Source organism: Nipponia nippon, unplaced genomic scaffold (genome assembly GCF_047370975.1).
Source record: "Nipponia nippon isolate SJK-2023a ecotype South Korea unplaced genomic scaffold, ASM4737097v1 scaffold_2, whole genome shotgun sequence".
NCBI classification, from domain to species: Eukaryota; Metazoa; Chordata; class Aves; order Pelecaniformes; family Threskiornithidae; genus Nipponia; species Nipponia nippon.
In genome coordinates this window covers 39,507,364-39,535,217 of record NW_028262336.1, presented here as the reverse complement: position 1 = coordinate 39,535,217, position 27,854 = coordinate 39,507,364, and the positions used below count along the sequence as shown (strand labels likewise).

The 27,854-nt window shown below is 36.6% G+C and overlaps 1 protein-coding gene across 1 annotated transcript in view; it reads right to left on the bottom strand.

Annotated features, from left to right (window-relative positions):
- The window catches only part of CFAP47 (cilia and flagella associated protein 47), a 351,597-nt gene that overhangs the window by 55,903 nt on the left and 267,840 nt on the right, over positions 1–27,854 (bottom strand). Inside the window, exons 56-57 of the mRNA XM_087759023.1 lie at positions 26,496–26,652; positions 15,943–16,038 (exon numbers count right to left, since the gene is read on the bottom strand). Of these exons, the coding sequence (XP_087615149.1) occupies positions 15,943–16,038; positions 26,496–26,652 (253 nt within the window). The remainder of the gene's footprint in view (positions 1–15,942; positions 16,039–26,495; positions 26,653–27,854) is intronic.

The following is a 27,854-nucleotide window of genomic DNA, read 5'->3' as shown; positions in this document are numbered from 1 at the left end:
TGCTGCTCAGTCATTATACCACGTAAGGACACATCAGTTTAGATATATGTTCAGAAATATCTTAACCCTACTGCAAAGATCTGGGACATGTTGGATCAGTCAATGTGGTACATAGCTACTCACTTGTCAGACTCAGGAATAGATACAGATCATATTTAAATTTTATTAAGACTTCATTAAAGTCTCATGATATTTTATCCCCTGAATTCCTGAGGTTAATATGAGATCTTTATTACGATTCTCCTGCTTTTCTGAGGGGTAGTTGAAATGTGGCATGAGTTTCCAGCCTTAAAGACAATCAGCAGTTCTTGGTTGGGAATTGTACATTGCTTCCTGTTGTGTGAACAAGGTTAAAATCAACTCTGGAGTCCTAATTTAGAGCTAATTGTAGTGGGTATTCCAAAAATCCAATAAATACATGAGTTGGTGGCCTCATAAATTCAGAGAGGAATATAGAGGAATACGCTTGGGGACCTCCAGAAAAAGAAGAAAAGAACGAAATGCTTAGAAGCAGATATGTAGGAAATCAACTGGACTGGAAAGACTTGCTGTGGTAGGAGATTAAAAAAATCAAATAAAGTCCCCCTGTGGAGAGAGAGATGTCGTTAAAAATGGATATTACTATTAAGATATTCTGGAAGGGATCAAGGACCCAAATTACTTGACAGTGTCAGGATGATTCTGAGTCGTACTGACATAGAAGACAGGCTTTGGATGACTCAATGGTAAACAGGAGCTGCAGTTTTTCTGAGCAGAGGTGGCTGCTGCAGATCCTGTACATCTGAGTGAATCCAGAAATGGAAATCATATGTAATCCACAACTCAGCAGGCAAGATGACTACCAACATCAACATTTTCATATGAAATACAAAACAAATGTCTACAATTTAGCTTTTACTTATTTTTTGCACAAGCTTCTAATTTTTAGTTCTGAGTAAGAGACAAGTTATTTTTGTTTTGATTCAGGAAGGAAGAAAACAGATCATCATTGCTGATTCTTTTTTAAAACTTAGTTAAAATACAGTAGTGGATAAAACTACATGAAAACAATACCTTTCTGGAATAGGAAGGAGACATTTTAGGTCAGTTACTGTAACTTTCACTGACAATAACTTGTGGTGAGATAACTGGGAACAAAAATTTTCATGGACGCGACTTAATCAATTAGGATTATCCATTTTAAATCTGTCAAAACGAGAAGCAGCCAGCCTTCAAATCTAAGGCATTTTCCTTTTCCATATGGTTGAGAACAGTCTCTAAAGCAGCTCAAGCCATAAGTGTATTGCAGTCAAACACTGAATAAATGCAGGGACAAAAGGTTTTCCCAATAGTTGTTTGTCATAAGTGTCAACTGAAGAAAAGGTGGAGGAAAAAATCCTTGTGTATAAAGATGACAGTGAACAGAGCTTCACAAACTGTCATTTGGTATCAACTTAAAGAAAAAAAATGAAAAGTTTTATTTTCTGATATATGGCAGCAAGGAGTTGGAGAAAAGGCTAGAAAAGAGTTCAAAAAAATTAGTAGTTAATTTTTCCTACAATCTATAGCTTTTTTCTGAGGGAATATATTGGATGTCCAAATTTAATTTAATTATTAGACATCTTCCTTTTGTATAAAGACAAAGAAAATGGTGATTCTTTAGAGGCAACAGACTGCAATGGTTACTTGTAAAGAAAAGAAAACTTGTACAGTCTATATCTATTGAAAGTGCTTGATTTCCTGCCCCTGCTTTCATCCTGAAGTAGTAAAAAAATAAGTAAAATAATATAATAGAACTTCTGAAATTTCAAAGTATTGTTTTCCATTTTTCATTGAACAAATGCAAGCATGTTTAAAGAATATTTACTTATCCAGAACTCTGCAGAGATTTTTTTCATTTCTTCACTGCTAAACATTTCAGTCATTGTGATCATCCAACTTGACCTAAATACACAGGATTTCTCAGAACTCATTCTCAATAACTCTTCTTGAACAAGAGAATTTAATTAGAAAAAACACATCCAATTGATTTAAAATTTGCCAGTGATGGTGAATCCTCCACATTTCTTTGAGAATTGTTCTGCGAATTGATTAAGCTCATTTTTAAGAACATATTTCATTTTGTATTTGGCTACTGAATAACATTGACTTGGTTTCAGCCCCTGCTTTTTCCTGTGAGAGTGAACACTCTTCATTACAAACATTCTGGTTTTTATTGAGGTAGAATAAACGAATCGCCACCAAAATTCTCTTTGGTCAGCTAAATAATTTGGGATCACTGAATCTCTCAGTCTCATCTTGAATCACTTAAACATGCTTGTATTGCAAAAATGAACAACACCTGTAGAAGGCAACACAGGCTAACTAACATTGTATATCAAGTGGAGGAACTCTATAAGTAAAGGCAGAGGTACCAAAAAGTAGGGAAAAAAGCATTTCCATTAAATTCAGAGTTGGGAGACTTAGGTAAATCTGTGGATACAATAAACAAAAATAACATAAAAATTCATTCTTAATTTGGAAAAGGGACAAATCAATAAAAAGAAAAGACTAATAGGATAGAGTTGGTGATTTTACACTTGAAGAGATGTAAAGCAAGCTGGAGAGATAAGGATCATCCGAAATTTCCTCAAGAGCTGCTGACATGCTATTATATTGTGTATTGTGGTCTTGTGCTATTGTGTGTGATAAAACTGAATTGCTTGTTTCTGCATGTAGAAAACTTAATGTGTTATTCATACAGGTCTGAATAACAGTTCTTTTCAACAATAAACTTCTTATTTTCCTGTTTATTAGAAAAGAGAAAATTGTATACAATGGCTAGAAAAAAGGAACTGTAACAGCCTCTAACTGGACTGCATACAATTCAGTTTGTGGTTTCTGTTGGTTGTCTGTAGCAGAGGTAGTAAAAATGGCAGCAAACCTCAGGGATTAGTTTACATTATTGGTATTCATTGTGAAAAAGGCAGTACTACCTGCAATTAATAGATATCAATTTTTATGGGCTATTAACCATTGTTTTATCTTAATATTTATGATGAAGGAGAAAAAGATTTAATTTATCAGGGATTTTCAGTGCTTGTGAAGCAATCAGATAAAAGTTAGACAATTCAACATTAAAAGTTGTTGCAGTACTATAGTTTTCTCTTCAATGTACAAAACAAGGATATTTAACATTTTTATAACACAAGCAGGCAAACAAGGCAACCACAAAACATCATTTGCATTTAATAAGCTCATCTATTACAAAAAACACTCATATGTTAACTACACTAAATTTCACACCTTAAAGAGGAAGTTAATAGTTCCAATTTATAGATATAAGAAACTGAGTCACATCAGGAAGTTTCATGGACTTCTTGACAGTTGTGTGGAATAGTTTGCATTCTAAGCCTTCCTTTAGACCTTTGTAGAAAAATTATTTCCCAAATGCTTCACCAAACAATTATGAGATAAGAGGATCTACTTACCTTTCGAGCTTCTAGACTTTATTTTGAGACAGTCACAGCTTTAGTATAGGAAAGCTTTAGTACACCTATACTTCTGTTTCTCTGGGTTAAAACGAATACAATGCTAAATACCTTCCCTCAAGTAAGTGGAGATTTGTGAAAATAAAATTATCAAGTATCTTAACGACATGTGAGGGTTGGAAGTACTTAAGTATCAGTACACTTGCATTACCTACTTAATTTTTTAAAGGTTATAACTATTTTTGCAAATACAGGTTTTACCTAAAGTAGCATATTAACAGTAATATCAGAAGTGTCAAATCCTTGGGCGGAAACCATTGCATGGTAAAACTAAATTCTAGCAAGAAGAGTCACAGAAAGTCAAACACTTTTCCAACTTTGCTTTCATGAGCCTTTAAATATGTTGTCATCTCAAAAGATGTTATTACCTTGCAAAGAATTAAGTTCAATTTCCCTCCACGCAGCAGAAGATGATACTAGGCTAAGTGACTATGAATGTAAGAAAGCACCTTGTGTATGTTGTTAGCATGAACTCGGATGTCCAATGAAGAATTTTGCGTTGCATGCTTCAATGTTTGTGAGATATTACTGCTTGTAATAGTAAAAGTCACAATTCAAACACTTTTCATCTAACTGTAACATAAGTTTATGTTCTGCATTTCCCTAAGCATACCCAAATTATGTCCTATACCTAATATCAAAATCCCCTCTGTTGCTTTATATACTATGATTTATGAGCAGGATAAGCAGCACATTAAAATAGATCCAAAGACTGAGTTACAGTTAAAGCATGTCCTCCTCTTTCACACACAGCAAACACAGCAGTAGTGCCCACATTCAGTTTTTCCTGGGTTGGTTTTGCTTTTGGGTGGGTTTTTTTAGCTTGGTATCAGTGATGCATTTAAAGCAATAAACCTAAATATTATTGCAAGATGCAAGATCATCATTAATGTTGATGATTGAAGGTATCAACCTGATCTTCATGTAAACAGGAAGGGTTTCAGCATAAATACTGTGAAAGCTGAAAATAAGGTCCTGCATGCATCATAAAAGGTAGAAGAAAAATCAGTTTTTACTGAGACTTATATGAAGAGGCAAGAGGTACCAGTGATATGCATTCTTTTTGCAAATACACTCAGGCAGGTACAATCCCAGTGTCTTTATCAAGCCAAAATAGACCCTGCCTAATCATTCAGGCTTTGTGGCAGAAAAGTAAATCAGGGAATCCAATTCCCACTGGTAACTGAAAGATATCAATTTTTAATGAGAATGTGAATAATTTATTATCTCCCCCATAAAAAAATATTTTGAATAATTTGTTAATCTTAGTAATAGTATGACAAAATATCTAGGGAAGAGAATTAAAGCAGAGGAGTACTAAGGATATAATGTTCATTTTAATTAAATTATTCCTCCCCTACAGAGAACAGTTTTAAAGACCACATTTGTCAAGAACTGGAGCTACAGTACTATTGATCCAGGTTATATGTTGTGAACAAGGAGAAATATATGATTTTGAGGTGAACATATACATATTGGCATAGTAAAGTATTTATCAAAATAATTAAACACACAAATAATCCCACCTCAATTCACACCACAGCAATTAGAATACATGCCTAACATACACATTTACATTTCCTGTAATTTCAGTGCAATTGAAGCAGATGTTTAAATTTAAATTCTTTGTTATTTAGGGATTGCCTTACATACCTGAAATTAAACATACTCAAATATGCTACTGAATCAATCAGTCATAACTGAACAAACCAAATGCATCTTTCCCTATCATGAATAATTTGACTTCTCAATGCAACTGTTAGCAGCTATTATTTCAATTAATCACATACCCTACCACAGAACCAAATATGTTATTTAAGTGTGCACAAAACTTATTATGGGATGTTTAGGGGAGAGAACACAGGAGGGAAAAGATCAAAGTGGATGAGGGAGGAGCAAGCATAGGAGAATAAAGGTAAAAGAGGATAAAAGATGCCAGTCATGTAAGCAGGTGCTGGCCAGCAAAGCTGTCTGACAACACTTCAGGTTTGATCACTATCCTAGACTGTTATTAAATCCTATGTCTATCTTCTGTCTAAGTACACTCTCTATTCTGAGCCTCTGTGTGAGGCAGCCACTAGCAAAGTTCAAACTGGACTAGCCAGCAAGCAGGATGAGGCCTCAGTGCCAGCTACTGGAGAGACTAAGTCTAAGACAAGTCACTGGAGAGAAGAGTGTTTTGTGTGGGTGGTTGGGTGTCAGCTGCTACCTAATATCAAGTCAGACTAGTCAGCAAGTAGCAGGAGACCAGCATCTGGAAAGACCCAGGGTCAGCACCAGCGACTGGGTAAAGGGTCTACGGAGTGAGCACACATACAGGACAGACTTAAATCTGTGCTACTATTCAAGAGACCAGCAGACATGCATTTGTGAGCTGAGTGAGCAAATGTATGTGTATGTTCTGCTAGCGAACTTTGAGCTGGACTAGCCAGCAAGTAGGAGCAGACCAGCATCCAGAAAGACCCAAGGTCTGAGCCAGCACCTGGATAATGAGCCCAGGAGACAGACACAAATACTGGAGAAAGTAAATTAATTAATAAAAATTAAAAGCCCGTGCTAATATTCAAAAGATCTCTGGGGGTGTTAGTGCATAAATAGTTTGAGGGGGTGTGTATGCACCTCCAGTGCAGTTCAATCTTAATCAGCCAAACACCAGCAACTGCACCAGTCTGCCCATGCTGTTCATATTTACGTGAGTGCTGATTTTTTTTATGGGTGTGCTGGTAAAGGCACTGCTCTCTGGGTTGATCTGAGTGGTTGGCTATGTTCGTACTGTGCGTGTGTGTGTGTGCGCGCGTGCGTCTGCTGGTCTGTCTGCAGGAGTAGCTGCTCAGCCTGGCTGCTGGGCAGGCAGGAGAAGCCCCTGGCTCAAATTCGGCTCCAGCAGAAGGGGGAAGAGAATCCTTTGTGGTCCCAAAGTCCGCTGGATTCTTATCTCTCACAGTCTGAGGTTCACACTGGTTTTAAGCATAGTAAGCCTTTCACTACATCATAGGCCCACTTAAATGTTAAACCTCCTTATTCAGCAAGATTTTTTTTCTGCTACTGGCAACAACTTTAGATCTCGCTGTCATGTATATTGCTAAACTAAAGCCCAGCCAACACTGACTCCACCAAGAAGTAGAAAATATATATCTGCATGCCCAGCACACTCTGACAGCTTTCCTAACGAATTCAAACAACTAGTCCTGAGGACTTAGTGACTAAACTAAAAAGGAAAAAAATAACCAACTTTCCTTTCTATTCCTTGCTGACTGCAATTCAGATTGAGATTTCATTACATTTTTGGAAAGCAACAGAAATATGTATCTATCGATGGGCTGTCAAATAGAATTACAGGTACAGAAGGTAGACAAAAGAATTTATAGAGCTCTGGAAAATGTGTAGAAGCAAGGTTAATTGTTTGGCAGGATAATTATGGAATTATTTGTTTGTATAAGTTTGACTTGTGTGATTGGGTTTTACACAAATAAGAGATAAAAAAAGGGACACTCCCGTGTAACATACCAGGGTCTGTGCTACATTACACGAAATTCCAAAAGAGACTCCAGGAACATCCTTGTTGTTCACGGTCCCTCAATATAGCAGTCACACAGAGTACCAAGGGTTTGCAAAAAAGTCTTACGGTTGTTTTCTAAATACCTGTGCCCAGGACTCCTCACACTGGTACTGGAGCCTGGGCTTCTAAGAACATTTGATGTTACTTCGGATGAGAAAAAAAGGGTCAGAGCAGGGATCATCATACTGAAATAGATATATAGAAAGCTTAACACTTGGGAAATAAAACTTTTAAAATGGAGGTGAAGTACACAATGCTCCTGCAGGCCAGTTAAATCAAATTCTGATTCAGAAAAATCTTAAGGGTTCACTGACTTTAAAGTGTGAGCCACGATACTGAGAAAAATTGTTACCCTTGTGGGTGAAGATTGTTGTTTAGCTACTGAATGCATACTATATATGGAATTTGACATTCCCTTAGCTTTTGTCTTATATTTGTGACCCATTTTTCATTGACCAAAAGAAAAAAAGAAAAAAAATCAATGAAAACATTTTACAAAAAAGCTCTAGAAAAACTCAGTGTAGGAAAAAAATGACCATTAATTCAACACTGTAATTATCAAGCACTCTTAAGGCATAAAACTTCAAGGTTGAAAGCTCAGTTTCAATACTGCCTTCTAGCACTTATGCTTTAAAATAATATCTGTGCCCCAGACAGTTACTTAATAAGATAAGTTTAAATTGTCTTTTCTCTCCTGGACAGAATATAGTAATTAAAACAACAACAAAAGAAAACATTAAAGTTCAAACCAACCAGCTCTTCTTCCCTCAACCCCTCAGACCACCTTGTGAAAAACATCGTTTTATCATGATCTTCCATCTCCAGAAGTTCTTACACAAAAGGTTCAATTTCTCTCTTACGCATACCTCCAAATTTAAAAATACAATATGTTAAGGTAATGTTTTCAAGAACTCTATAATGGTTTTCAGCCTCTTCTTTAGGAAAAAAAATCTATGTAATTGTTCCACCATTCCATACATTTCACTATTAATATCAATATCAGTAGGGTGAGGGGTTTTTGTTTGTCTGTTTTTTAGTCTTCTGTCCACTTTCAGTGAAGTTAGACATGGATCTCCAACATTGCACCAACGCTTTCTGAAACTCAACAGCTGAACAGACAAGGAAAGTCAACTTAGAAACTTCAATGAAGAAACGCTACAGCAGACTCAACAGTCGTAGTTCTCAATCGGGAAATTACTAGCTAGTTTAGAGAAGGGGGGAAACTTTGTCTTTAGTGTATATTTGGGGTGGAGTATGGACATGGAAGGGTCTTGCACAGATTAATTCATGGGAGACAGAGACATGCTGTGATTATTCCAAGAGCAGAGGACAGTGAAAATGGATATAAGACAGAAGCCTAGAAAATCAAGCTTCTTTAGTTCTGCTGCTCAAGAAACAACTCTTTGATACTGCTGGCAATTTCCCCACTGTGTATGTGTGGCTGGAAACAAAAGATTAGTGCAGATAATTTTTTACAGCCAATTTAGAACTAGGCACGGATTTACTGATTAATTTATAGGATGAAACAAAGCTGTGTCTCTGGAGTTTTCACTGGGTTTATTACCTAAACAGGTGAAGAATAGAAGCAAGAACCAGGAAAAGGAGAGGGGAGGAAGTAAGTAGTTCTGTCTTATTGAAGGACACATTCTGGCTCCATCTTGTCCGTCCACAGCTGTTATCAAATAGATTAGCAGCAATACGCTATTCTAAGTCAGAATTAATCATCTTTTCATTTTCTATCTCTATTGAAATTGAAGGAGATAATTTCTTATCAAGTTCTAAAACACAGTAGATACTTTTAAATAGAGAAATAGGTTAAGATAATGTGAAATAACAGCCTCCCCTGAGACTGATTTGCATAGTTTAAATGCTCTAAAGTGCTGTACTCTGGATGTTCAGTAACAAATGATGAGATTCTGATGAAACCTACTGCATGGCCTACCTTAAATCCGTGAGGCAATTATAGCTGGAAAATCTGTTTTCCATGATAAATCCACATGGGAAGTCTTATGTGGATTTGCAGGAGACTATGCAAAAGACGGGTTTCTGATATCTTCTCTTCTTTTATTTGCATTCAAAATATCTTTTTTCCTCTCCTTTTGCAACATCAGGAGAGTGTGCTGAAGGAGATAAATCATTTCCTTATATAGTCAAGGGAATGTACTGTTCTACTCCTTCAATTCAAGTGATTGTTTTTAAAAGAACAGTAACAGAGACTTTCTGCTGCCTTTCACTTCATAAACTTTAAGTTATTTCAGTAAAACAGTTGCCTGGATTTGCAAAAACACATAAAGATATCTCCACACCATATAATTTGCAAAGAAAGTAAAACTCAAAGATAAAAAGAGTGCATATAACAGGCCCTATAAATATATCTAAAATATGGCCTGAAGACATTCCAGAAAAGTACAAAGAATAATCTGTAAGTTTTATTGTTCATTATATTATAATATTTCATGTTTTGGTGCACCAATATACCAAGCACACCTGTTTCAGTGCTGAAAAGCATATAATTCATTAATTCTATAATGCAAAGATACATCCCGTGTCTCACTGAGAATACTGGCCATATTAATACCTAGCCTAGCAGCATGTTAGTCCTAGTTATTTACCGCATGTATTAGCCAATAAAACAAAGCAGTGTATTCTAAAATTGCATAAATCCCACTTGCAAATTCTCTTTGTGCACAGCAAAAGATGCCCACCCCAAAAAGTGATCCAGTAAGGAAAGAATCTCATAACTCCAAGGTGGAGGACAGGTAGGTCTCTCACTCAAAGGACAATTTCAGTGAAGACGGTATCACAATATTCTCGTGAAGCTCCTGGTTGACAGACCACCAGCTCTATGGAACCTCCATCAGTCAGGGACAATCCACTAATGTACAATGGGATAGGGCCTGTCAGGAAACCTTTCTCTGACAGACTGGTTCTGAGGACATGTGGCCCATAAATTTTTCTATTAGGTATCCAACAGCCAGTAACTGTGCATCTAGACGCAGTCTGCAATCAGCCAGCCACTGGCCTACATTCATAGTAACATAGCAGAACTGGAGCTAAACCTGTCTTTGTGCACTGAATTGATCTAGAAGTTAATCCTGGACCCCACGCAGGAAACCAGCCCTAACAGCATCTCAGAAGCAGGAACAGAAGAAGCAGCAGGGTAAAAAATGGGGACACTAAAAGGCAAAACCTAATCTATCAAACTGTGTCCTTTCCCAAAAAAGAGAGACAGTAGAGTAGAAAGAAGAGTTGCAGTCCTGTGAGCTGAATGTACCTGCAGCTTGAGGAACAGTACCATTGGGAGCCACTGATGGTTGCTTCAGAAGACTGCCTGCCTGCTCCTTGCCTTCAGTCCTTTCTGACCTCATTTCTTCTCCATCTATGATGAAGCCAACCTACCAGTCTCATGGTCCTAAACATGAAAAGCCTTCTGCATAAATGGTACGCACTCCTGAAACAGTTAACATACCCATGACACAGCATGTTGTAGAGCTATTTGGTCAGTAAAAGAGCCAGCAGGGGAAGAGAAAACTCAAACCAACAACCTCATCCCTAAGTTTCAGAGCAGCCCAGGTTCAATTCAAACTGCTCTACCTAGTTTTACATAATTTTCAAGTTGTTTTCCTAAATTAGGTGTTCAAATTCAGTATTATTTATTGTGACCACTACACAATAGGTAATCTATCTCTCTACACTCAAGTTTAAAATCTTCCTCACAAATAAATCCAGACTAGAAGCTACTTACACTATCTAGAAGATGTTCAAGAAAATCTAAATCAAGAATCATGAACTTTGTTTTTCATATGCTGGCATCTGCACCATGGGCATCAGAGGTCACTCTCACTGACAGAGGCAACTTTTGACTTGATACTAGGCTGTATACTTCCTGAATGAATCTTGTGTAGCACAAGTAATTAATGTACCACAGCTTATGAACCATTCATGTGAATAGTATATCTGTTGAACAGTTTTGCTCAAAAAAGTAAAACTTGATAGTTTCAAAGGTGAAAATTCAGGGAAGACAATAACATCAATGAAAGAAAATCAAAACTAAAGAGAAGTAGTAAAAGTTCATCACAAAGAATGAAGACTTGAATAGATAAAACAGGAAAATGCTTAGACTAAGGAAGTTCAAAGGAAATCTGGCACCTGAATCCTCCAGCATTTCAATGGAACTCTAATCCCTTCAGTTTCCCTGTGAAAATGTGTACTGAAAAGAAGGAAATGTTGAATCTAAAACCCTGAAAAGAAGGAAAAAAGTGAATCTCCTAATTATCCTAACATTTCATTTTGGTTTGCAGTGAGGTCTCAACACGTGTGTGTGTGTCTTTCTTCTCTAGTTAATTTCATTACTAATAACTTTTTACGAAGCTAAAAATAGAATAGTATTGTGTATGTACCTGGTTGTTCAGTCTTTTTATTGCTTGAATGTCCCTTTCCTACAGAATCCATTATATGAATATTGACTACTTCCTAACACAACCTCTGATGTAAGTTATAAAGTGTAAAATTATTTCTGCTTGTTGTGAGTGACCAAACCATGGTCACAGAATGCAGTTAAACCATGCAAGGGTGATAATGAAAGCATTATAAAAGAGACAGAGACAGAGTCTTCCTAGGAACTAAGACAACCAGGAAAATCAAGTATGTTAGTTTCATTGGTTTTCAGTCTTTGAAAGCAATCACACGAAGAAAAAAAAAAAAAAAAAAAAAATTGTGCACGCAGAATTACTGAAAGAAAAAAGCAGATGCAAATAAGTACAGAATTAAAAAATGAAGTCTTGAAATCTAACATTTTAGGGAAATGGCCTGAGGACCTGAACAAAATTTATGCCATTTCTTAGGTGAAATTAGTTTAAAAGCCCAATTATCCATAATCATAGTGGACTGTACATGACATAAAAAGTACGCTAAAATGCTTCCTCAAATATTGTTGAATAAAATATGAAACTATAATAGTAACATGCTTCCAAAGCGCATACACAGAATTTTAATATCTCAAATTTGATTGCTATCAAAGTGGTTTAACACTGCAGGCAGCTTTTTGGAAAATGTCTCCCTAACAGTGTATACATTTATCAAATATATTTTATCTTTCCTTCCTAAGTGCTTGAGAAAGTTAATAAATACATGTATTTTACACTAAAGCAAAGTTAGAAGGCAAAATTAAATAGTTAATCATAGAGATCTCAGTAAAAAGGGAAAAGAGATGAACACAAAACAGGTGACGTGACAGCTTTAAAATACAGAAGTTTCTAAATATAAAACTTGTGTTGAAATGTGGAGAGAGATATCTAAAAAAACTAGGTTCAGCTAACTGCCCTGTTTACTGTTCTTGTTTGATGCTACACCAAGTTGTTCACAACAGACAGGCTTATTGACCACCTAGAACATCAGCTAAGCTATAAAATGCAATGACTGGAGGCTGCATGCAAAATGAGATCACAGCTTCAGTATTAGGACCGGGTGAAGTAATGCAGTCCGTTTTACTGGGAAACAGTACCAGCAGTCCAGAAGACTTATGTTGCTACTGTGAAGCCAAGGAAGGAAAAAAGGACAGTCTACCATGAGTAACAGTTTTACAGCATGGCTAGTATTTTGGCTTTTTTGTAAAAGTATGATGGAAAAATTATTCCAAGATTCTCAGCCTATCTCACTATTTCTGAATTTCTCCCTTCAGCTTTTAGAGTCAGTGAGGAAAAAACAAGTACTTAGCAGCAAGCACAGTTTTTCTACAAGCATAAATGTTGCTCATAAAGTGATCTAGCAATCATATTCCAGCAAGTCTAAGAAGAATATTTGGTTCCAACACATTTTCAAAGTATTCTTTCTTTGTAATAGGGAACAGTGGTAAAGCAGTGACACCTGCATCTAATCCACACGTCATCTACTGTTAAGTGTAGGGAAAAAGAAGTGCAGTCTTTCCATAAAAATGATTCTTAACATGATTCCACTATCCCTGACTTCTGAGTTAGACCCGGTACAAAAAAAAGCATTCACCGGTCTTGTGGCCTCCCAACAAGGGAATTAGGCTGTAGAATCCTCAGAGCAAAAGATTTATATCATGAAAATATTTAAGATATAAAAGAATAAGTAGCGGAAAGTACAATTTATAAAGATTGCTTTGCTGCTCTGATATTTCTGTCAAGTGATTGCTCTGTCAGTTTTACTATGTACATGAATTAGATTGTTTTGGACAGTTCCTCACTGCCTCTGTGAAAAAAATAAATATAATCTCATTACAGCAGTTACAACTCTTATATATGCCCATGTAAAAGGTACATATAGAAAATGATATGACATCCAGATCAATTCTTACATCTTTTTCTTCTAAATCGTTCTTTCTATATCACCCAGAAATTTTGTTGAGGCATAGTAAGCTTCAAGGAAAGAAAACAAAAACAGATCCTTGCTGGGAACAGCAAGGTCTGCAACATCCTTTACAAAATAAAGGTGTAGCAAGTATGTCTTCAGGAAAATCACAGCATATGCCGAATTTTTGAATGAAATTGAAAACAAGTCACCTCATTTCATTTTTCTAACTCAGGTCTTTAATTTGAGATAGATACCATTTCTTCAAGGAAAATGGTATGGCTTATTCTGATATCTATATTAACATGAAACAGATGCTCACACATACTTTTGTGTGGGATACCAGCAAGGAAAATTATTTTCTTTGGTAAATAATTCAAGATATGAATAATTCATCTGTGTCTTTTGAAATTGAAAGCATATCTGAGAAGTAATCCAGCTGAATATGAGCCAGCAGTGTGCCCAGGTGGCCAAGAGGGCCAACAGCATCCTGGCTTGTATCAGGAATAGTGTGGCCAGCAGGACTAAGGAAGCAATCGTCCCCCTGTACTCGGCACTGGTGAGGCCACACCTCAAGTACTGTGTTCAGTTTTGGGCCCCTCACTACAAGAAGGACATTGAGGTGCTGGAGCGTGTCCAGAGAAGGGCAACGAAGCTGGTGAAGGGTGTAGAGCACAAGTCTTATGAGGAGAGGCTGAGGGAGCTGGGGTTGTTTAGCCTGGGGAAGAGGAGGCTGAGGGGAGACCTTATCACTGTCTACAACTACGTGAAAGGAGGTTGTAGCGAGGTGGGGGTTGGTCTCTTCTCCCAAGTAACAAGTGATAGGATGAGAGGAAATGGCCTCACGTTGCTCCAGGGGAGGTTTAGATTGGATATTAGGAAAAATTTCTTCATGGAAAGGGTAGTCAGGCGCTGGAACAGGCTGCCCAGGGAAGTGGTTGAGTCCCCATCCCTGGAGGTATTTAAAAGATGGGTAGATGTGGTGCTTAGGGACGTGGTTTAGTGGTGGACTTGGCAGCACTAGGTTAAGGGTTGGACCTGATGATCTTAAAGGTCTTTTCCAACCTAAACAATTCTATGATTCTATGATTCTAAATAACTATTAGGAAAAATATTTAAATATTCTGTGTAAATACAGAAATCTACCTATCTCCTATACTTCAGCTATGAATAACTTGTAATGATTAAAATACGTTAATTCTGTGGTAATCCAAGCTTTACCATAACACTAGATAAATCAAATAAATCAATTGTTATCATATACAAGTAATAAAATATTTTGATAAAATTACAACACTAAAGGCAATTCAGTCCTTTCCTATCCTATCTCAGATCATATATCACCAGCAATGTCATCTAAAATTTAATTCAAAAAATAAAACCAAATAGTTTAATTCTTTCCAGATAGTCCAGGTTTATGGTTTCTAGATTTTATTGTCAAATTTGAAATTATCAGGAACAACATAGGAAAATATAGAAAATAGTAACTTGCAACAGAGCAACTATCTTAGAAAAAAACAGTTGAAAGGACTGGCAAGTCTGAAGAGAAAGATAAGCATATCTAGAACCAAATAATTGTGTCGTCTATTTCCTGTTTTGTTTTCTGTTACTTCAGTAAAAAGTAAAATGAATAATAAATGCTTAACTTATTTATTTTTTTTAATTTCTTACCCCTTCCTTTTCTCCTTAACTGATCCTTCAAACTAGGAAAATTTTATTTTAAAAAGAAATTTCTTAAAAGTTACATGTTTTTCCTTTCTGGTACTTCAGGTTTTAGGAAACTGTGACTTGTTGCAGGATAAATTGATAAAATAAGTATTGGTAATAGTTTAAATATATTTAAAAGATCACTTTTCAAATTTATTCATTTGCACTTCTTACAAAAACATACAATTTCTCATAAAGAAAAAAACTTTTAAGAAGCTTTCAATTTAAATTTAATTAAGAATTTTGATAATTGATGTTTTTCTACCTAGTATTTCATAAACAATTTTATAGTGGTGTTGCTCACCAGTCCTAAAACACAACTGTATTTTTTTGGATTTAATCTCTTAATTCAAAGCCTTTTCTAGGAATACATCAAGACTGCATTACTATATGGGCTCATTCAGCCTTTTTATATCATACTTGTAGCACCTATTATGAAGTCAGGTTGCATCCCTCTTGTTTCTTTCACATATAATCATCACTTTGACATCACACATGACATTTGTGCTTTGATGGTAAGACGTTATTTATAAAAGAAATCATATTTTAAAAGTCCAAGAAAAACATTGCAGGGGCTAGGAAAAAAATAGCTGTCAAAAAAATGAACAGTACACACTTCAGAGGAACTTTACTGGATGCACCTCTGATTATTACTTACTTATTTATTTTAAGTAAAACAAACAAAAATCATTGACATGGGGCTAATTGTTGTTTCCACAATGAGCCAGATTCAGCACACCAACTGATGAGTTGCACTCATCAAAACACCGAATTTTACACACACTATAGATTTCAGGGATCATAAAAGATCACACCTTGTAAAAAATTAAAAGTAGAACTCAAGAAATTACATACCTCGTGGTTGTTTAAGCAGAAGATGGAAAACAGATTCCTTATGGGTGGATTTCGATAGGACAGATGCATTGAGATGACAACTGGACTGCTCCTGATCTAAAAAAAAAAATTAAAAAAAAAAATCATTCAGGGAAATTAATTTAGAAGTGAAAACTGATTGAACAATTTCCCTAATAAAACAGCTTCATAGACAGAGGTTTTAAAAAATACATTCTCAAACAGGAGCATGTGGGCCTTTTTTTCCCCTTTGCTTAAAGGTTCTCTCAGTATTTTCCCATTGTGATGAAGAAAAGTATAGATATAATATGGAGATCTTAAATAGAATTAAAATAAAATAACACGCCACCAAGAAAACCCAAAGTTTTAAATGTTTTCTGTTAAATAACATCTAGGAATTACAAAAGAAACTGTTTTCTAGATTAAAAAAGTCAAACAGCCAAGAAAGCCAATGGTGATATGAAACATCTAAGAGAAAGCTTGATAGAAACCAGTTCAGGACCAGCAGTACTGCAACAGTAGCAGACAAGAATTGTTTTCTTGATGACAAGTTACCAGATCAACTAACAGATTACTTCATAGAGACAGAGGATTTAGACATTATTTTGATTGTTTTCACTGATTACTGTTAGTGTTGTGGATAAATGAAAAATGAGATAGGAAAACCTGATTTGAAGTCCAATTTTATAAACGGATTTTGGAGCTGTTCAAGCAGCCAAAGGTGTCTTGTTAAAAGAATTGACACTTGCAGGAAATGCCTTGTAGGAAATATATCTAGCAGTTAACTCCAAGAATCTGAGCCCAACAGATAGATAGACTATATCTAAATAATATGTCATATTAAAGGGTAATAGCACTGAATGATGAACTGCTGACAGGAAGATATGATGCACAGGAATGCATCAAACAGTCAGGGGAAGACTGTCATTTGGGTTTACAGAACAAAGTTAAAAAGTTCCTGTTTAAGGAACAGAACAATGAGCAAAGATGTTCAGGAAGGCAAAGAAAAGCTCTCCTGGAAATATCAAACTTCTTGCTTCTTGTGAGAAGAGAAACAGCCTCAAAATTATTTCACCCCAAGAACAAAGTTTCAGGTTTTGGAAACCAGCTTAGAGGTTTAAAATGAAATTTGCAATCTACAGGGAAATACTTAAAGAACTGAAGGGCCCTTTGCAAATATTAAAAGATGGGTCCATAAGAAAAGCCTACACACCCATTGTAATATATCAGTAAAGCAACTATATTGCCATCTTTCTTGAGCCGAGATACTGCAATGGCAGAAACAAGGCTACTGTGAAAGTTTTCCCTATAATGCTAATTATTCTGAAGGAATTATTTTCTTTTTTTTGTTGTTCATGACGCAAACAAGCTGAATACTGTAAATTTCCCTTACTAGAAGAGTTTTCCGAAGTTTAAAATGTTATTTATTTTTTTCTTTAAGTCCGTCTACATATTCAGCTAAAAAGTAATTTTCACAGAACTAGCTAACTAATCTCTGGAAATCCTTTTTTTTTTTCTCTCTGAAAAATAATGTCACTGTATAAAATTAAAAGTAGTAGGTTATACTTCATGATGTTTCAAAAATGTATTTATCAGTTCAGAAGTGCATTTATATATTGCACATTTTTTTTTTAATTGGTAGCTAACATCAGGGTTTGAATTATGCCAAAATCAGCACAAAGTAATGTTAGCACTTTTATTCTAAACTGATTATCCACATTCAAAACTGATTTGAAAATAATAGATTTCTTCACATTTGTATTACTTCATTCTAACACTGACTTAAATACCTGCAATAATGCTTATGTCCAATATATTTTGCCTGAAAGAAAAATAACTGTAAGTGGCAGACTTGACTTTGAGTATTTAGTTCTGTTACATAATAAAGTCACAGAAAGCAGTTTGAAAACATTTTGCAATGCACATTTAAAAAGTGGCAATCCAAGTTTAGAAATCTTTGTATGGAAAGAGACATGGCCAAGCTATTGCGCATGCAACCTTATCTTGGAAATAAGGTAAGTTTTAATAATCAACAATATGAGACAGCGATTTTAATATGACTGTGCACAGACCCGACCCTTACCAAAAGCAATCTTATACACTGCCACAGATATCAGTTTTGATAATGCAGAAAACACTGGATTCCAGAGAGGAACCAATTTACCTCCCCTATCCAATTCCTGATTACCACTGTAGGTTTTATTTGATCATGGCCCTTCAAACTTTGATGTAAATATCCTCTAAAAAACAGTTGCACTTTTTCCCTGAAACTTTGAAATACATTTGGCTCATTGAAAACACGAAATTAAATTATTCATGTCAACCAAAATAAAGCATTATAGGTATTAATGAACCACTAATACTTAGGGACAATTCTTATATAGGTGAACACTGTGGGGTCTGGTTTACACTGGAGATTTCAGTAGTATCAATTATTTATATCACTTTAGTTGCTTCTGTAAAGTCAGTGAAATATTATATAGTGGTATTTACAGAAGAACAGTAACATTGAACTTGAATCAGCTGAAGTAGTACAAATGGTCGCTAAACCATCTGTAACAAGAGTTTGCATACTCTGTAGCTCTGATCATCGGCTCATATTGGGGAAAATTACCTACTGTCAAATAAACATTACTCCCATGAATACTCTTAATGTAGCTATGAATGCTTATGTAAATAAGAGCTGCAGATTTAAGCCACAGATAGTATCTAAACCTTGGGAAGACAACTCATTGCTATTAAATTCAGTAAGAAAACACCAAGTTTTAGGAGGTCCAAGATTTCGTCCCTTCAACGCAAATTATCAGATGGTGAGTAGTTTTACTTGTTCTATAATTATCCAAACTAAAGGACTGTTTGTGTTATAATGTCAGTCAATATTCACAGAAAGAAACATTTCTGAGGAATAATGCTCTTGGGTTTGACAAAACTTCAGAAATGCAAATGACAGCTTCAGAAATGGTCCAGATATGACAATTCCCATTTCTATCTTCATTCCTGAACTATGCAATTCTAAACATAATTTCACATCTATCTAGGGCAGAAACTGCCTATGGAAAGTTACTTGAAAACAAGATGCAGATAACTTCTGTAATCTTCTTTAAAGCTTTCTTTAAGTAAATCTATAACTGTTGATGTTTATTGCTTGTACACTTTAATTGAGATGCCCTATTTTCATTGTTGCCACTTTTAATTCTCTTAAGAAGCAGCACATGGTCTGAAACACAATTTGTAAAGATCAAAATCAATCAAACATTTCATTCTGCCTTCTGACTTGCTACTTTCTGTCGATTTCCCCATTCTGCCCTCTCTCTGGCCTCCAATAACACCAGCAATGAGCATGACAGGTCCAGCACAAGATTAAACAAAGGCATTCCAGTAACTTGCTTTAATGCTAAAATATCAGCTAAGAGCTTTCAAAATGGTAGTAGCTTGGATTTTATATTACTAAACATACAGTTTTAAGTGCTGCTCTCAGAGGTGGATTCATTGAATTTGAGTTACCTGCTGACGGGGTCATTCCTACTCTTTGGATTAACGTTTTTCAGGAAAAAGACAGGTTTTAAGAATGACTAGGCTGTCACTCTTTAAGGAATAAATTAAGACTACTTTCTATTTCAGACTAAAATGTTTGTGTTTAACTAATTCAGATGGAAGGTTACTATTGTAATGTCTGAAGTAATGTTACTGTCATTCCTAATTAGCTTGTACTTTCCCAAGTGTGTTCTTGCACTGCTACAGGAGATCCTAGGACAAAAATGGGCTCTTCATGTCAAAACACATTAAAACAAAGTGTAGATCATTACAATATGGGTAAAAGATCCAGTCTCCTCCATAACTTAGGACTGTAAATGGTCTTGAAATAATGTTCAGTTTTGGACGTCTCATTAACAAACTGATACAAGCAAAATAAAGGGGGGGGGGGGGGGGGGAAGGGGGAAATCTGTGGAAGAGCAACTTCAGAACTACCAAAGTTCAGTTCTTGGTAGGAAAGGAAGTGTACTAGAAGTAATGTATTCATACTAGGATAACTTTCTCACCAGGCTGATTAGCCTTGTGGGATGGCAAATTCATTCTTAAAGTTGAAAAAAAAACAAGTTAATTAGCTTTTACTGTACACTGAGCTAACATATCTTCATTGCTATGGTATACACAATATCAACGTTATTATATTAAAATTCTGTTTGCTTCCTTTCAAGGTAAACTATGTCTTGAGAACATGAAAGTTCCTCTAAATATATAGGCCATTATGGAAATTATTTCCCCGGATATGTAAAGGCCAGAAATACTAAGCTGAACTTGTGCATCCATGACTTTGCTTATAAGACTGATTTCTCTTCCCCTGGAAAGAAGGAAATAGTAATAGAAAAATTACAGTAAATATTCCTAGAGAGAGTAAATCATAGCATGCACAATCATGTCTAAAGACAGCTTGAATGCACAACTCAGCTACCTTATTGTGATTAAAACCAAGCAAACATTATTTACCGATCACCAGCAGCAACTGAATTAGAAAATTAACATTACATATGAAGCTGATTAACAAATTCAAGACAGCTTTTAAAGGACAAGTATGATTTTACTTCCATAAAGATCACAGTACAAAACTAATTTTTTCAAAGAAAACTTTTCATAATTCCACAGATCACAGAAACATTAGATCATCATCATATCAGGTCTACTGATGTGTAAAGAAAAATGAAGACTGAAAATTTCTGATGCATAAAACCCAAGATCAGTCTTTCACTGTCTAAGCGAGTTGCCTCTGCACTGTCTCTATTACTGAAAATCTCCCTGGGACAACTTAATGCTCTATAGTTAGAAAGATGACAATATTTTAAAAAAAAATACTTAAACAATGTAGGTTCTGCTAATGTTTCTCAGAACATCACAATTCACTAGGTTTTAGCACCAATATTTAAGTTTTATAAATAATTTCTGATGAAATTGCATTGTGGATAAGTTTGATTGTTCTTTCCCATTATTTTGTGAATAGCACATTAGATTAGCTTCTTTGCAAATAATACTTAGTAGTATGAGAGTACTAAACTGTGCTACCTGACACTAGATTTATGCTCAACAAGCCAGGCAGTTTGCTTCTCATAATTGCTCTTGTTGTACAAATCAGAATACCGGCTTGCACTTTACACTACAATAAAGCATGCTGCACTCCATGAGGTGCAATGGGAAACTTCATACCACACATGTAATAAACACCTACACTTCAAGAGATTATATAATCAGTTGCTTCCCAGTCAAATAGGGTGGGTTGCACAGCTAGTAATTCACAGTGTTTCTATAAGTGTCTGAGCTAAGATAAGCACTAAGGGTAGATGGAATGAGAGGGGAAAATACAAAGGTTTAACATTTTAGAAGGAAGATTGCATTACAAACCATGTAAGAGTTTACTGTATCTTCAGCTGCTCCAGGGATGATGAGCTGATGAACAAGAGCAATGAAAAAAAGAGGTATACCAACAATTTATCAAAGTACCTCTGGACTGAAGCTCTACCATTCATCATGTCAGCCACTTCCTCTAATTTACATTTCAGTCTCTGTCATCATCCATGCCGTTAATAAAGGTGTTGAATAATATGGGCCCCAGTGCTGACCCCTGGGGTACTACACTCATTACTAGCCAGTAGCTGACTGTCAAGATGTTGATCACTATCATTTGAGACCAATAGTCAGCCAAGTTTTCAACCCACTCAGCAGTCTGTTCATCAAGGCTAGACTTCCTTAGCTTCCAAACAAGAATGCTACAGGAAACAGTGACAGAAGTCTTATTAAATCATGGTATATTACATCCACCGCTTCTCCCTCATTTGCATAATCACTCATTTCCATATAGAAGGCAATCACATTAGTCAATCATGACTTGCACTTAACAAATCCATTTGACTACTGATTACCTTCTTGACTTTCATGTGCTTGGAAATGGACTGCAAGAGAATGTGCAATTCATGGGCTACACAGACCCCAAAAGAATGTGTCCAATGATCCTACCAGGGGCTGAGGTGAGGCTGTTCAACCTGCCACTCCCTCAGTCTTCCTTCTATCATTTTTAAAAGAAGGAAATAACACAACCTTTTCCCAGTCAACAGAAACATCTCCTGATCAGCCTGAATTTTCATAGAGAACCACAGCCGCACAATCATGTTGGCCAACTCTTTTATCATTCTGTGAATTTCATCTGGACTTGTGGATCTGAATGCATCCAGCTGCTCTAAGAATTCCACAGCCTGTTCCTCCCCTATGAGCTGCCCATCTCCTTTTCAAACCAAGTCAGTACATGCTGCTTTGGGAGCAAGTTTTGCTTGCAAAGACTAAGGCAAAAAAAAGCATTGAGCACTTCAGCCTTTTCTGCATTGTCTGTAACTAGTTGATTCCCCCCCATCCATCAATAGACCTATCTGCATTTTCCCTAAGCATCCTTATACAACTAGCATACCTTTAGAACCCCTTCTTGTGAGCCTATACTTTCCCTGTTAGTCTTCACACCTGATGGGCTTTGGTCTTCCTGATTTTTTTGCTAAGTGTGCTTACGGTACTTTTATATTCACGTTTTGTTACCTCTTCTTCCTTCTACCTCATCTAGGTATAGTACATGGAGTACATTATTGCCACTGCTAGTAACAGGCCATGGGGCTTTATATTAAGTGAACAGTGCAAAGCATCAGGGACCTGTCACACCTTGTTTGGACTTGAGCTATTTTAGCTGTAACAGCACATAGCCAAAGTGCCAACTGTTGCTTTATTTGTTTTTCAGCTTCAGCTTAGTGATGTATAATTTTGTGGCATTACCCAAAAGAAATAATACAATATATGGTAAAGACTTAACAAAACGAAAGGGTTATTGTGGAACTAAACCTGGGGACCAATAACAAAGCAAGTTTAGCAACGGACCCTTTTGGAAACATATAAAAAAAAAACCAAGCAGATCTAAGACTGAGAAGGAAGAAACTGGAATTTTATCAACATTTCCTAGAAGAAGAACCTAGGATGTTGATGACTCTCTCTGATAATTTACTGTTAAGAAATACAAGGTAGATATGAGAAGACTTGTGTATATCAGTTAGCAGCAATTAGTATTAATTGGATAATTTGGACTAAAAGTATTAGTGGTCGGGGCCCTGAGTTCAGCAACGTATGCTAATTTATCTGTCCAGTGAATAACCATCCTTCTCTGAAATTCTCTGCAACCTCTTCTCCACACACAAGGCTGTAGCTGCCTGTGTTCAAGAGCTGCTCTGATACAGCACAGCTGTATAAACTGGTATCAGACTTCTGCGAAAACAGCTAAGTTGTGAGTGAGTAGCATCTGGGGCCTCCACCCACTGGCTTGAGTTGCATTTAAACTCAGGTTCTTGCTGTTGGTCCTTGCCCAAGCTATGTCCTAGGTATGCTGTCTCTGGCCATACACCTTGCCAAGCCTAGCCTATTTGATTTCCTGGCTTGATCACAGACTCACCTTCTGACTGTGGACTTGGCTGTCAGTCACTAGACTATTGGCTGAAATTGGTTACTGGCACCAGACCTGCTATGTTCCTCTTGTTTGGATACTGTGGGATTGCAGCCCTTGTTTGAAAGGCCTCTGCCAGTCTTGCTGTTGCCTTTGGCTTCTGTCTCACTTTGTTTTGTGGAGCAGCCTGTTCTTGCTGCTCCCTGACAGCTAGTATCAGTGTAGTTGGACTGCTAATATTTCATCATTTATATTTTGATTAGACCTAAGACTTTGATTAGATTGTTAATAAATTCTTAGTGCCCCATACGAGATGTGTTTCTTTAGCCCACATATGGTGCACCAGATCCACAGCAGCATATGCTCCCTTTTTGTATGTTAGCTCACTGAGAAGGTCCCTGCATCGCTAAGTGGGTCTTCTGCTGAAATTTTCAGTCTTTCTAAGTAATCAATCAGATTATTTACTCCTGAGCTGTTTGTTAATAAATTTTCTGCAAAATTCATCCAGCTCTGAGTACCTTTCTGTACTTTAGTGTTCAGAGACTTGAATAAGCTGAATCATCTCATGGTCATGGTAGCCTAAGCTATACAAGTGACCAAATTTTTCTTCTCTATCCTTTATAAACAGCCTGCACCCATCCACAACCATGCTCCAATTGTGCACAGTCACTGACTGTCTTCATGACTGTGATCGCATTGCAGCCTTGCCACTGGCCTGGAATTGCTGTTCTTCCTGTTTTTCCTGTTTGCTGCCCAAGCTCTGTGTAAATGTATGCACAAATATTTGCTGAAAGAATGCCCATAGAACCTTCTAGTCTCCTTCAATCTGTCCAGTGTTTCCTTGTCTGTACAAGGAGTACAGATCCATGTATTTGTTATATGAATGAACAGCAAGGTATAGTAACTGCAGGGTCAGATAAGCCTCGGCAATCTTTTCTGCAGCATCTCAGATTTGAGCTCCAGGAAAGCAGCAAACTTCCTGGGATGATATGTTGTTATGGAAATTGCCATCCTTTGTCCAGAGAGGAAAAAAAATTCAACCACTAGCACTCATTGCTTCCTGTTTAATAGTGCTGGCTCTAATCTGAAGACCTGAGATGCTTCCCCCTCAATGGAACTTTTTTTCCCCTTCCTCTCTTCCAGAACTCTAAACCTACACTTTAGAGGAACAGCTGCAGATGGAAATGGAGACTTCCCCATTGCTGGGACTCTGTGTCTTCTTGATGCTTCTGTCATCTTTTGGTCACACCAAACTTCTCAGCCTTGAGGCGTTTGGCTCTTGTTTCTGCAGACTGTCTGCAAAGATCCTGTCAATCTCTTGTTTATTAACCTTGATGCAATAAAGCTCCTGCATCTGGCACTGCAGGAAGGCTACCAGAGCACAAATCTAACTGGTGAAGCCATTGCCATTCATAGCACAGTGCCGGGGAGAAACCTCAAGAACTCCTGACTGCATCAGACCAGGGTTGCAGCATCCACCCTCAGGACTTCCATGTGGATTACACAGGTAATGATTGCACCATCCAGGGCCTGAGAGCGGCTCCTGTGGTGTGTTGTGAACATTTACACATCCTTTTCTGACCAGCACTTTTGAGCCCTCTGTATGTGCACTGAATGCCAGCTGCTGCCTCAACTGCCCTGTTACTGTGTGCAGACCTAGTCTGCAATGCTCCTTGTCACTTAAGGGTGCCTAGATGCCAGATAACTAGGAAGCTGGACACAACTCTGTTCCCCTCTTTGCCAGGTCCCCTGCTCAGCAGGTAAACTCTGGCACTGTCTCTGAGATGCTGGCCATGATTTACTTAGCCTGTAAACAGTGGATCCACTGCATGCTGTTGCTTCCTTCACTGCTGTCCAGAAGAGAACACCAACAGAAACTCAGAAGTGGTCTGATCATTTACAAACGGAACTGTTTTGTCACAGTCATGAATGAAAATATTTTAGTAGTTAAACATGAGAAACTGCACTAAAGCCTGACAAAGCAACTTGGTCAGCAAAAGTATAGAGCATTCAGTCATGAGACCAAAATGCTCTTGACCAGGCACGATTTAGGTAGAAGAATCTCCAAAATTTCTCATATAGTAACTGTATATGCAGCCAAAGCTGTATTTCTGTATTTCTAATTCATATCTCAGAAGGTGTAATTTAAAAGGATGAGTTCAATGCAACAAATAAACATGAATACATACTTTTTAAAAGTCACATTTCTTCACTTATTCTATGTGCCACAAACCCCAAATCATAGTGTGACTGTGTAAACCTGGCTTAACCTTTGTACAGGCTTGATTTTCCTATTCTTTTATGTTTCCCCATCCATGGGATCTGTGTCAGGGGCCACTGGAAGGTTTATCTTCAATTTTTGTTATACAGAGATGCCAGGAAATGCTTTGGAACCTGTTTTCTGATGCTACATGTTATGTTGGACTCGGTGGAGATTCAGAGAACTTTCTAAAGCTCTCTGCTTCACTCAGAGTGAAATCATAAAGTCATCAAGGAGAATCTGGGACTTCTAACTTGAGTTCTACAGCATTTGTGTAATCTCAGTATGGACAGTGACTTGGTGATCTTTGATAATTCTGGATCTTATCTTATTTTTTAAAGTATGTTTGAAAATATTGCTGAAACATACTTGCTTGGAAGGTCAATCTGAAAAAAATCTCAAATGTTTTGCCCTTACTAACTCCTTTAGCTATCTAGAATCTGACAAAATAATATAAAATATTTTGGAAAATAACTGAGGAACAAAACCAAAATATTAGCTATTTGGCTTAGACATACAGCTCCCAAAACACACCCCAGGAGACTCCTATTGCTTAAATGTTACAGCGCAGTTCACAGCCAACAACCAGCTGCATGTATATATGAGGCTGTATGGCCTAAGAGGTCTACTGTGAACAGTTGTTAAAGGTTTGTGTTATTTCTTAGCTCCCATAGCACAATCTACAGAGATTCTCAGGGTTGATGTGAATGATACACAATATTTGTTGCCAGGAAATGGAACGAGGCAAATGTAATCACATGCCACTCACATTTTTAATGCAACCCAAGGAGCTTAAGTTTCTCCCCCACCCCAAAAAAATCCAAACCTCTGTACCTGTCAGCACGATGTCTACCACCACATTTTCAGGAGTTGGATTTTTGAAGGATATGATGACAGAAGAACACTGGCCAATGCATGCACTTATGCTAGTTGGTTCCATCAGCTGAGGAGGAAGACCAGTCCCCGAAAGGTTAAATATCCACTCTTTAAGCTGTAGATGAAACGTGTCATTTTTTATTATTTGATGAGTCAGATCTGTACATTTTAAGGTATTTTGCCTAATTCTTTCTTCTAGTGTTCTATGCCTCTTCTAAGTGCAGTTGTAAGTGAACTGCAGTTTAACGTTTTCTTTCTTTCTTTCTTCTTCCCTCAAGCTGTTATGTTACTCTAAGTATTGCTATCTAGAAATCAATAGTTCCAGTCTGTGAGATGATCACATCTCCTCCTGGTATTTAACTTCTGTGCTACTCTGAGCACAGAGCATTTAACTTCCATGTAGTAGAGTTTCCAGTGTAGTGAATGGAAAGATGTAGGTGGTTGCAAAAGGGCAATTCAAAACACGTATATTAAACCTTTAAACCTGAAAGCAGATGAAGTGAGAAGTTCTCTTCAGAAAACAAAGGAAAAAGGAAAATAATTCTTTGATAGGACAGCAGTAGAATCACACAAAAAGCTAAAATTGTTACTCCAAAGATAATAAAGAACATCATTAACCACAATACACAGAAGAATCGGGAATATTGGAAAGAAGTAGTAAATATAGAGTATCACCACAGAGCAGAAAAAAAGGAAAATATAATTAAATTAATGTGTTAATTTTGGTCTTTTTTTTAGCATGACAGTGAAGAGTTGCCTGCCCCACATTCACTCTTTTAAGGTTATAAAGAGCGATGTTAATAATGCCACTTATTATGGAACCTTTAAAGGTGAATGAGCAGCAAATGTGAATGGTAAATATAAAGATACTACCATTATTTTAAGGAAAATATTTAATTTGTACGTTCATGTTGCTGCCTTTAAATAATAACAATACAGACTAAAATCTGAAGCTTATTACAAACTGCTCAAAGTGACCCTTTGATCTGTTTTGTTCATTATCACTCAAAAAGGTATGCATCACAAAGAGAATAGAAAATAATAAATAAAATCAAAACACTATTTTCATTATCTGAAATACTGCATTTACTTCTGCATAGCCTGTCTGAAAAACTTAAGGAAAGTCTGTAACAGACAGGGTCCAATAATCAAACAACAAATCTGGAAATACTTAGAGTAAAAAGTGACTAATATATTGAGACTGCTCAGCATAAACAGAGATAAACAAAATGGCACATCATATGTCTTCAGAAAATAGCTTTGGACAGCAAAATTCCATGCCTTTATTGTCATTTTACAAAGAAACATTCAATCCAA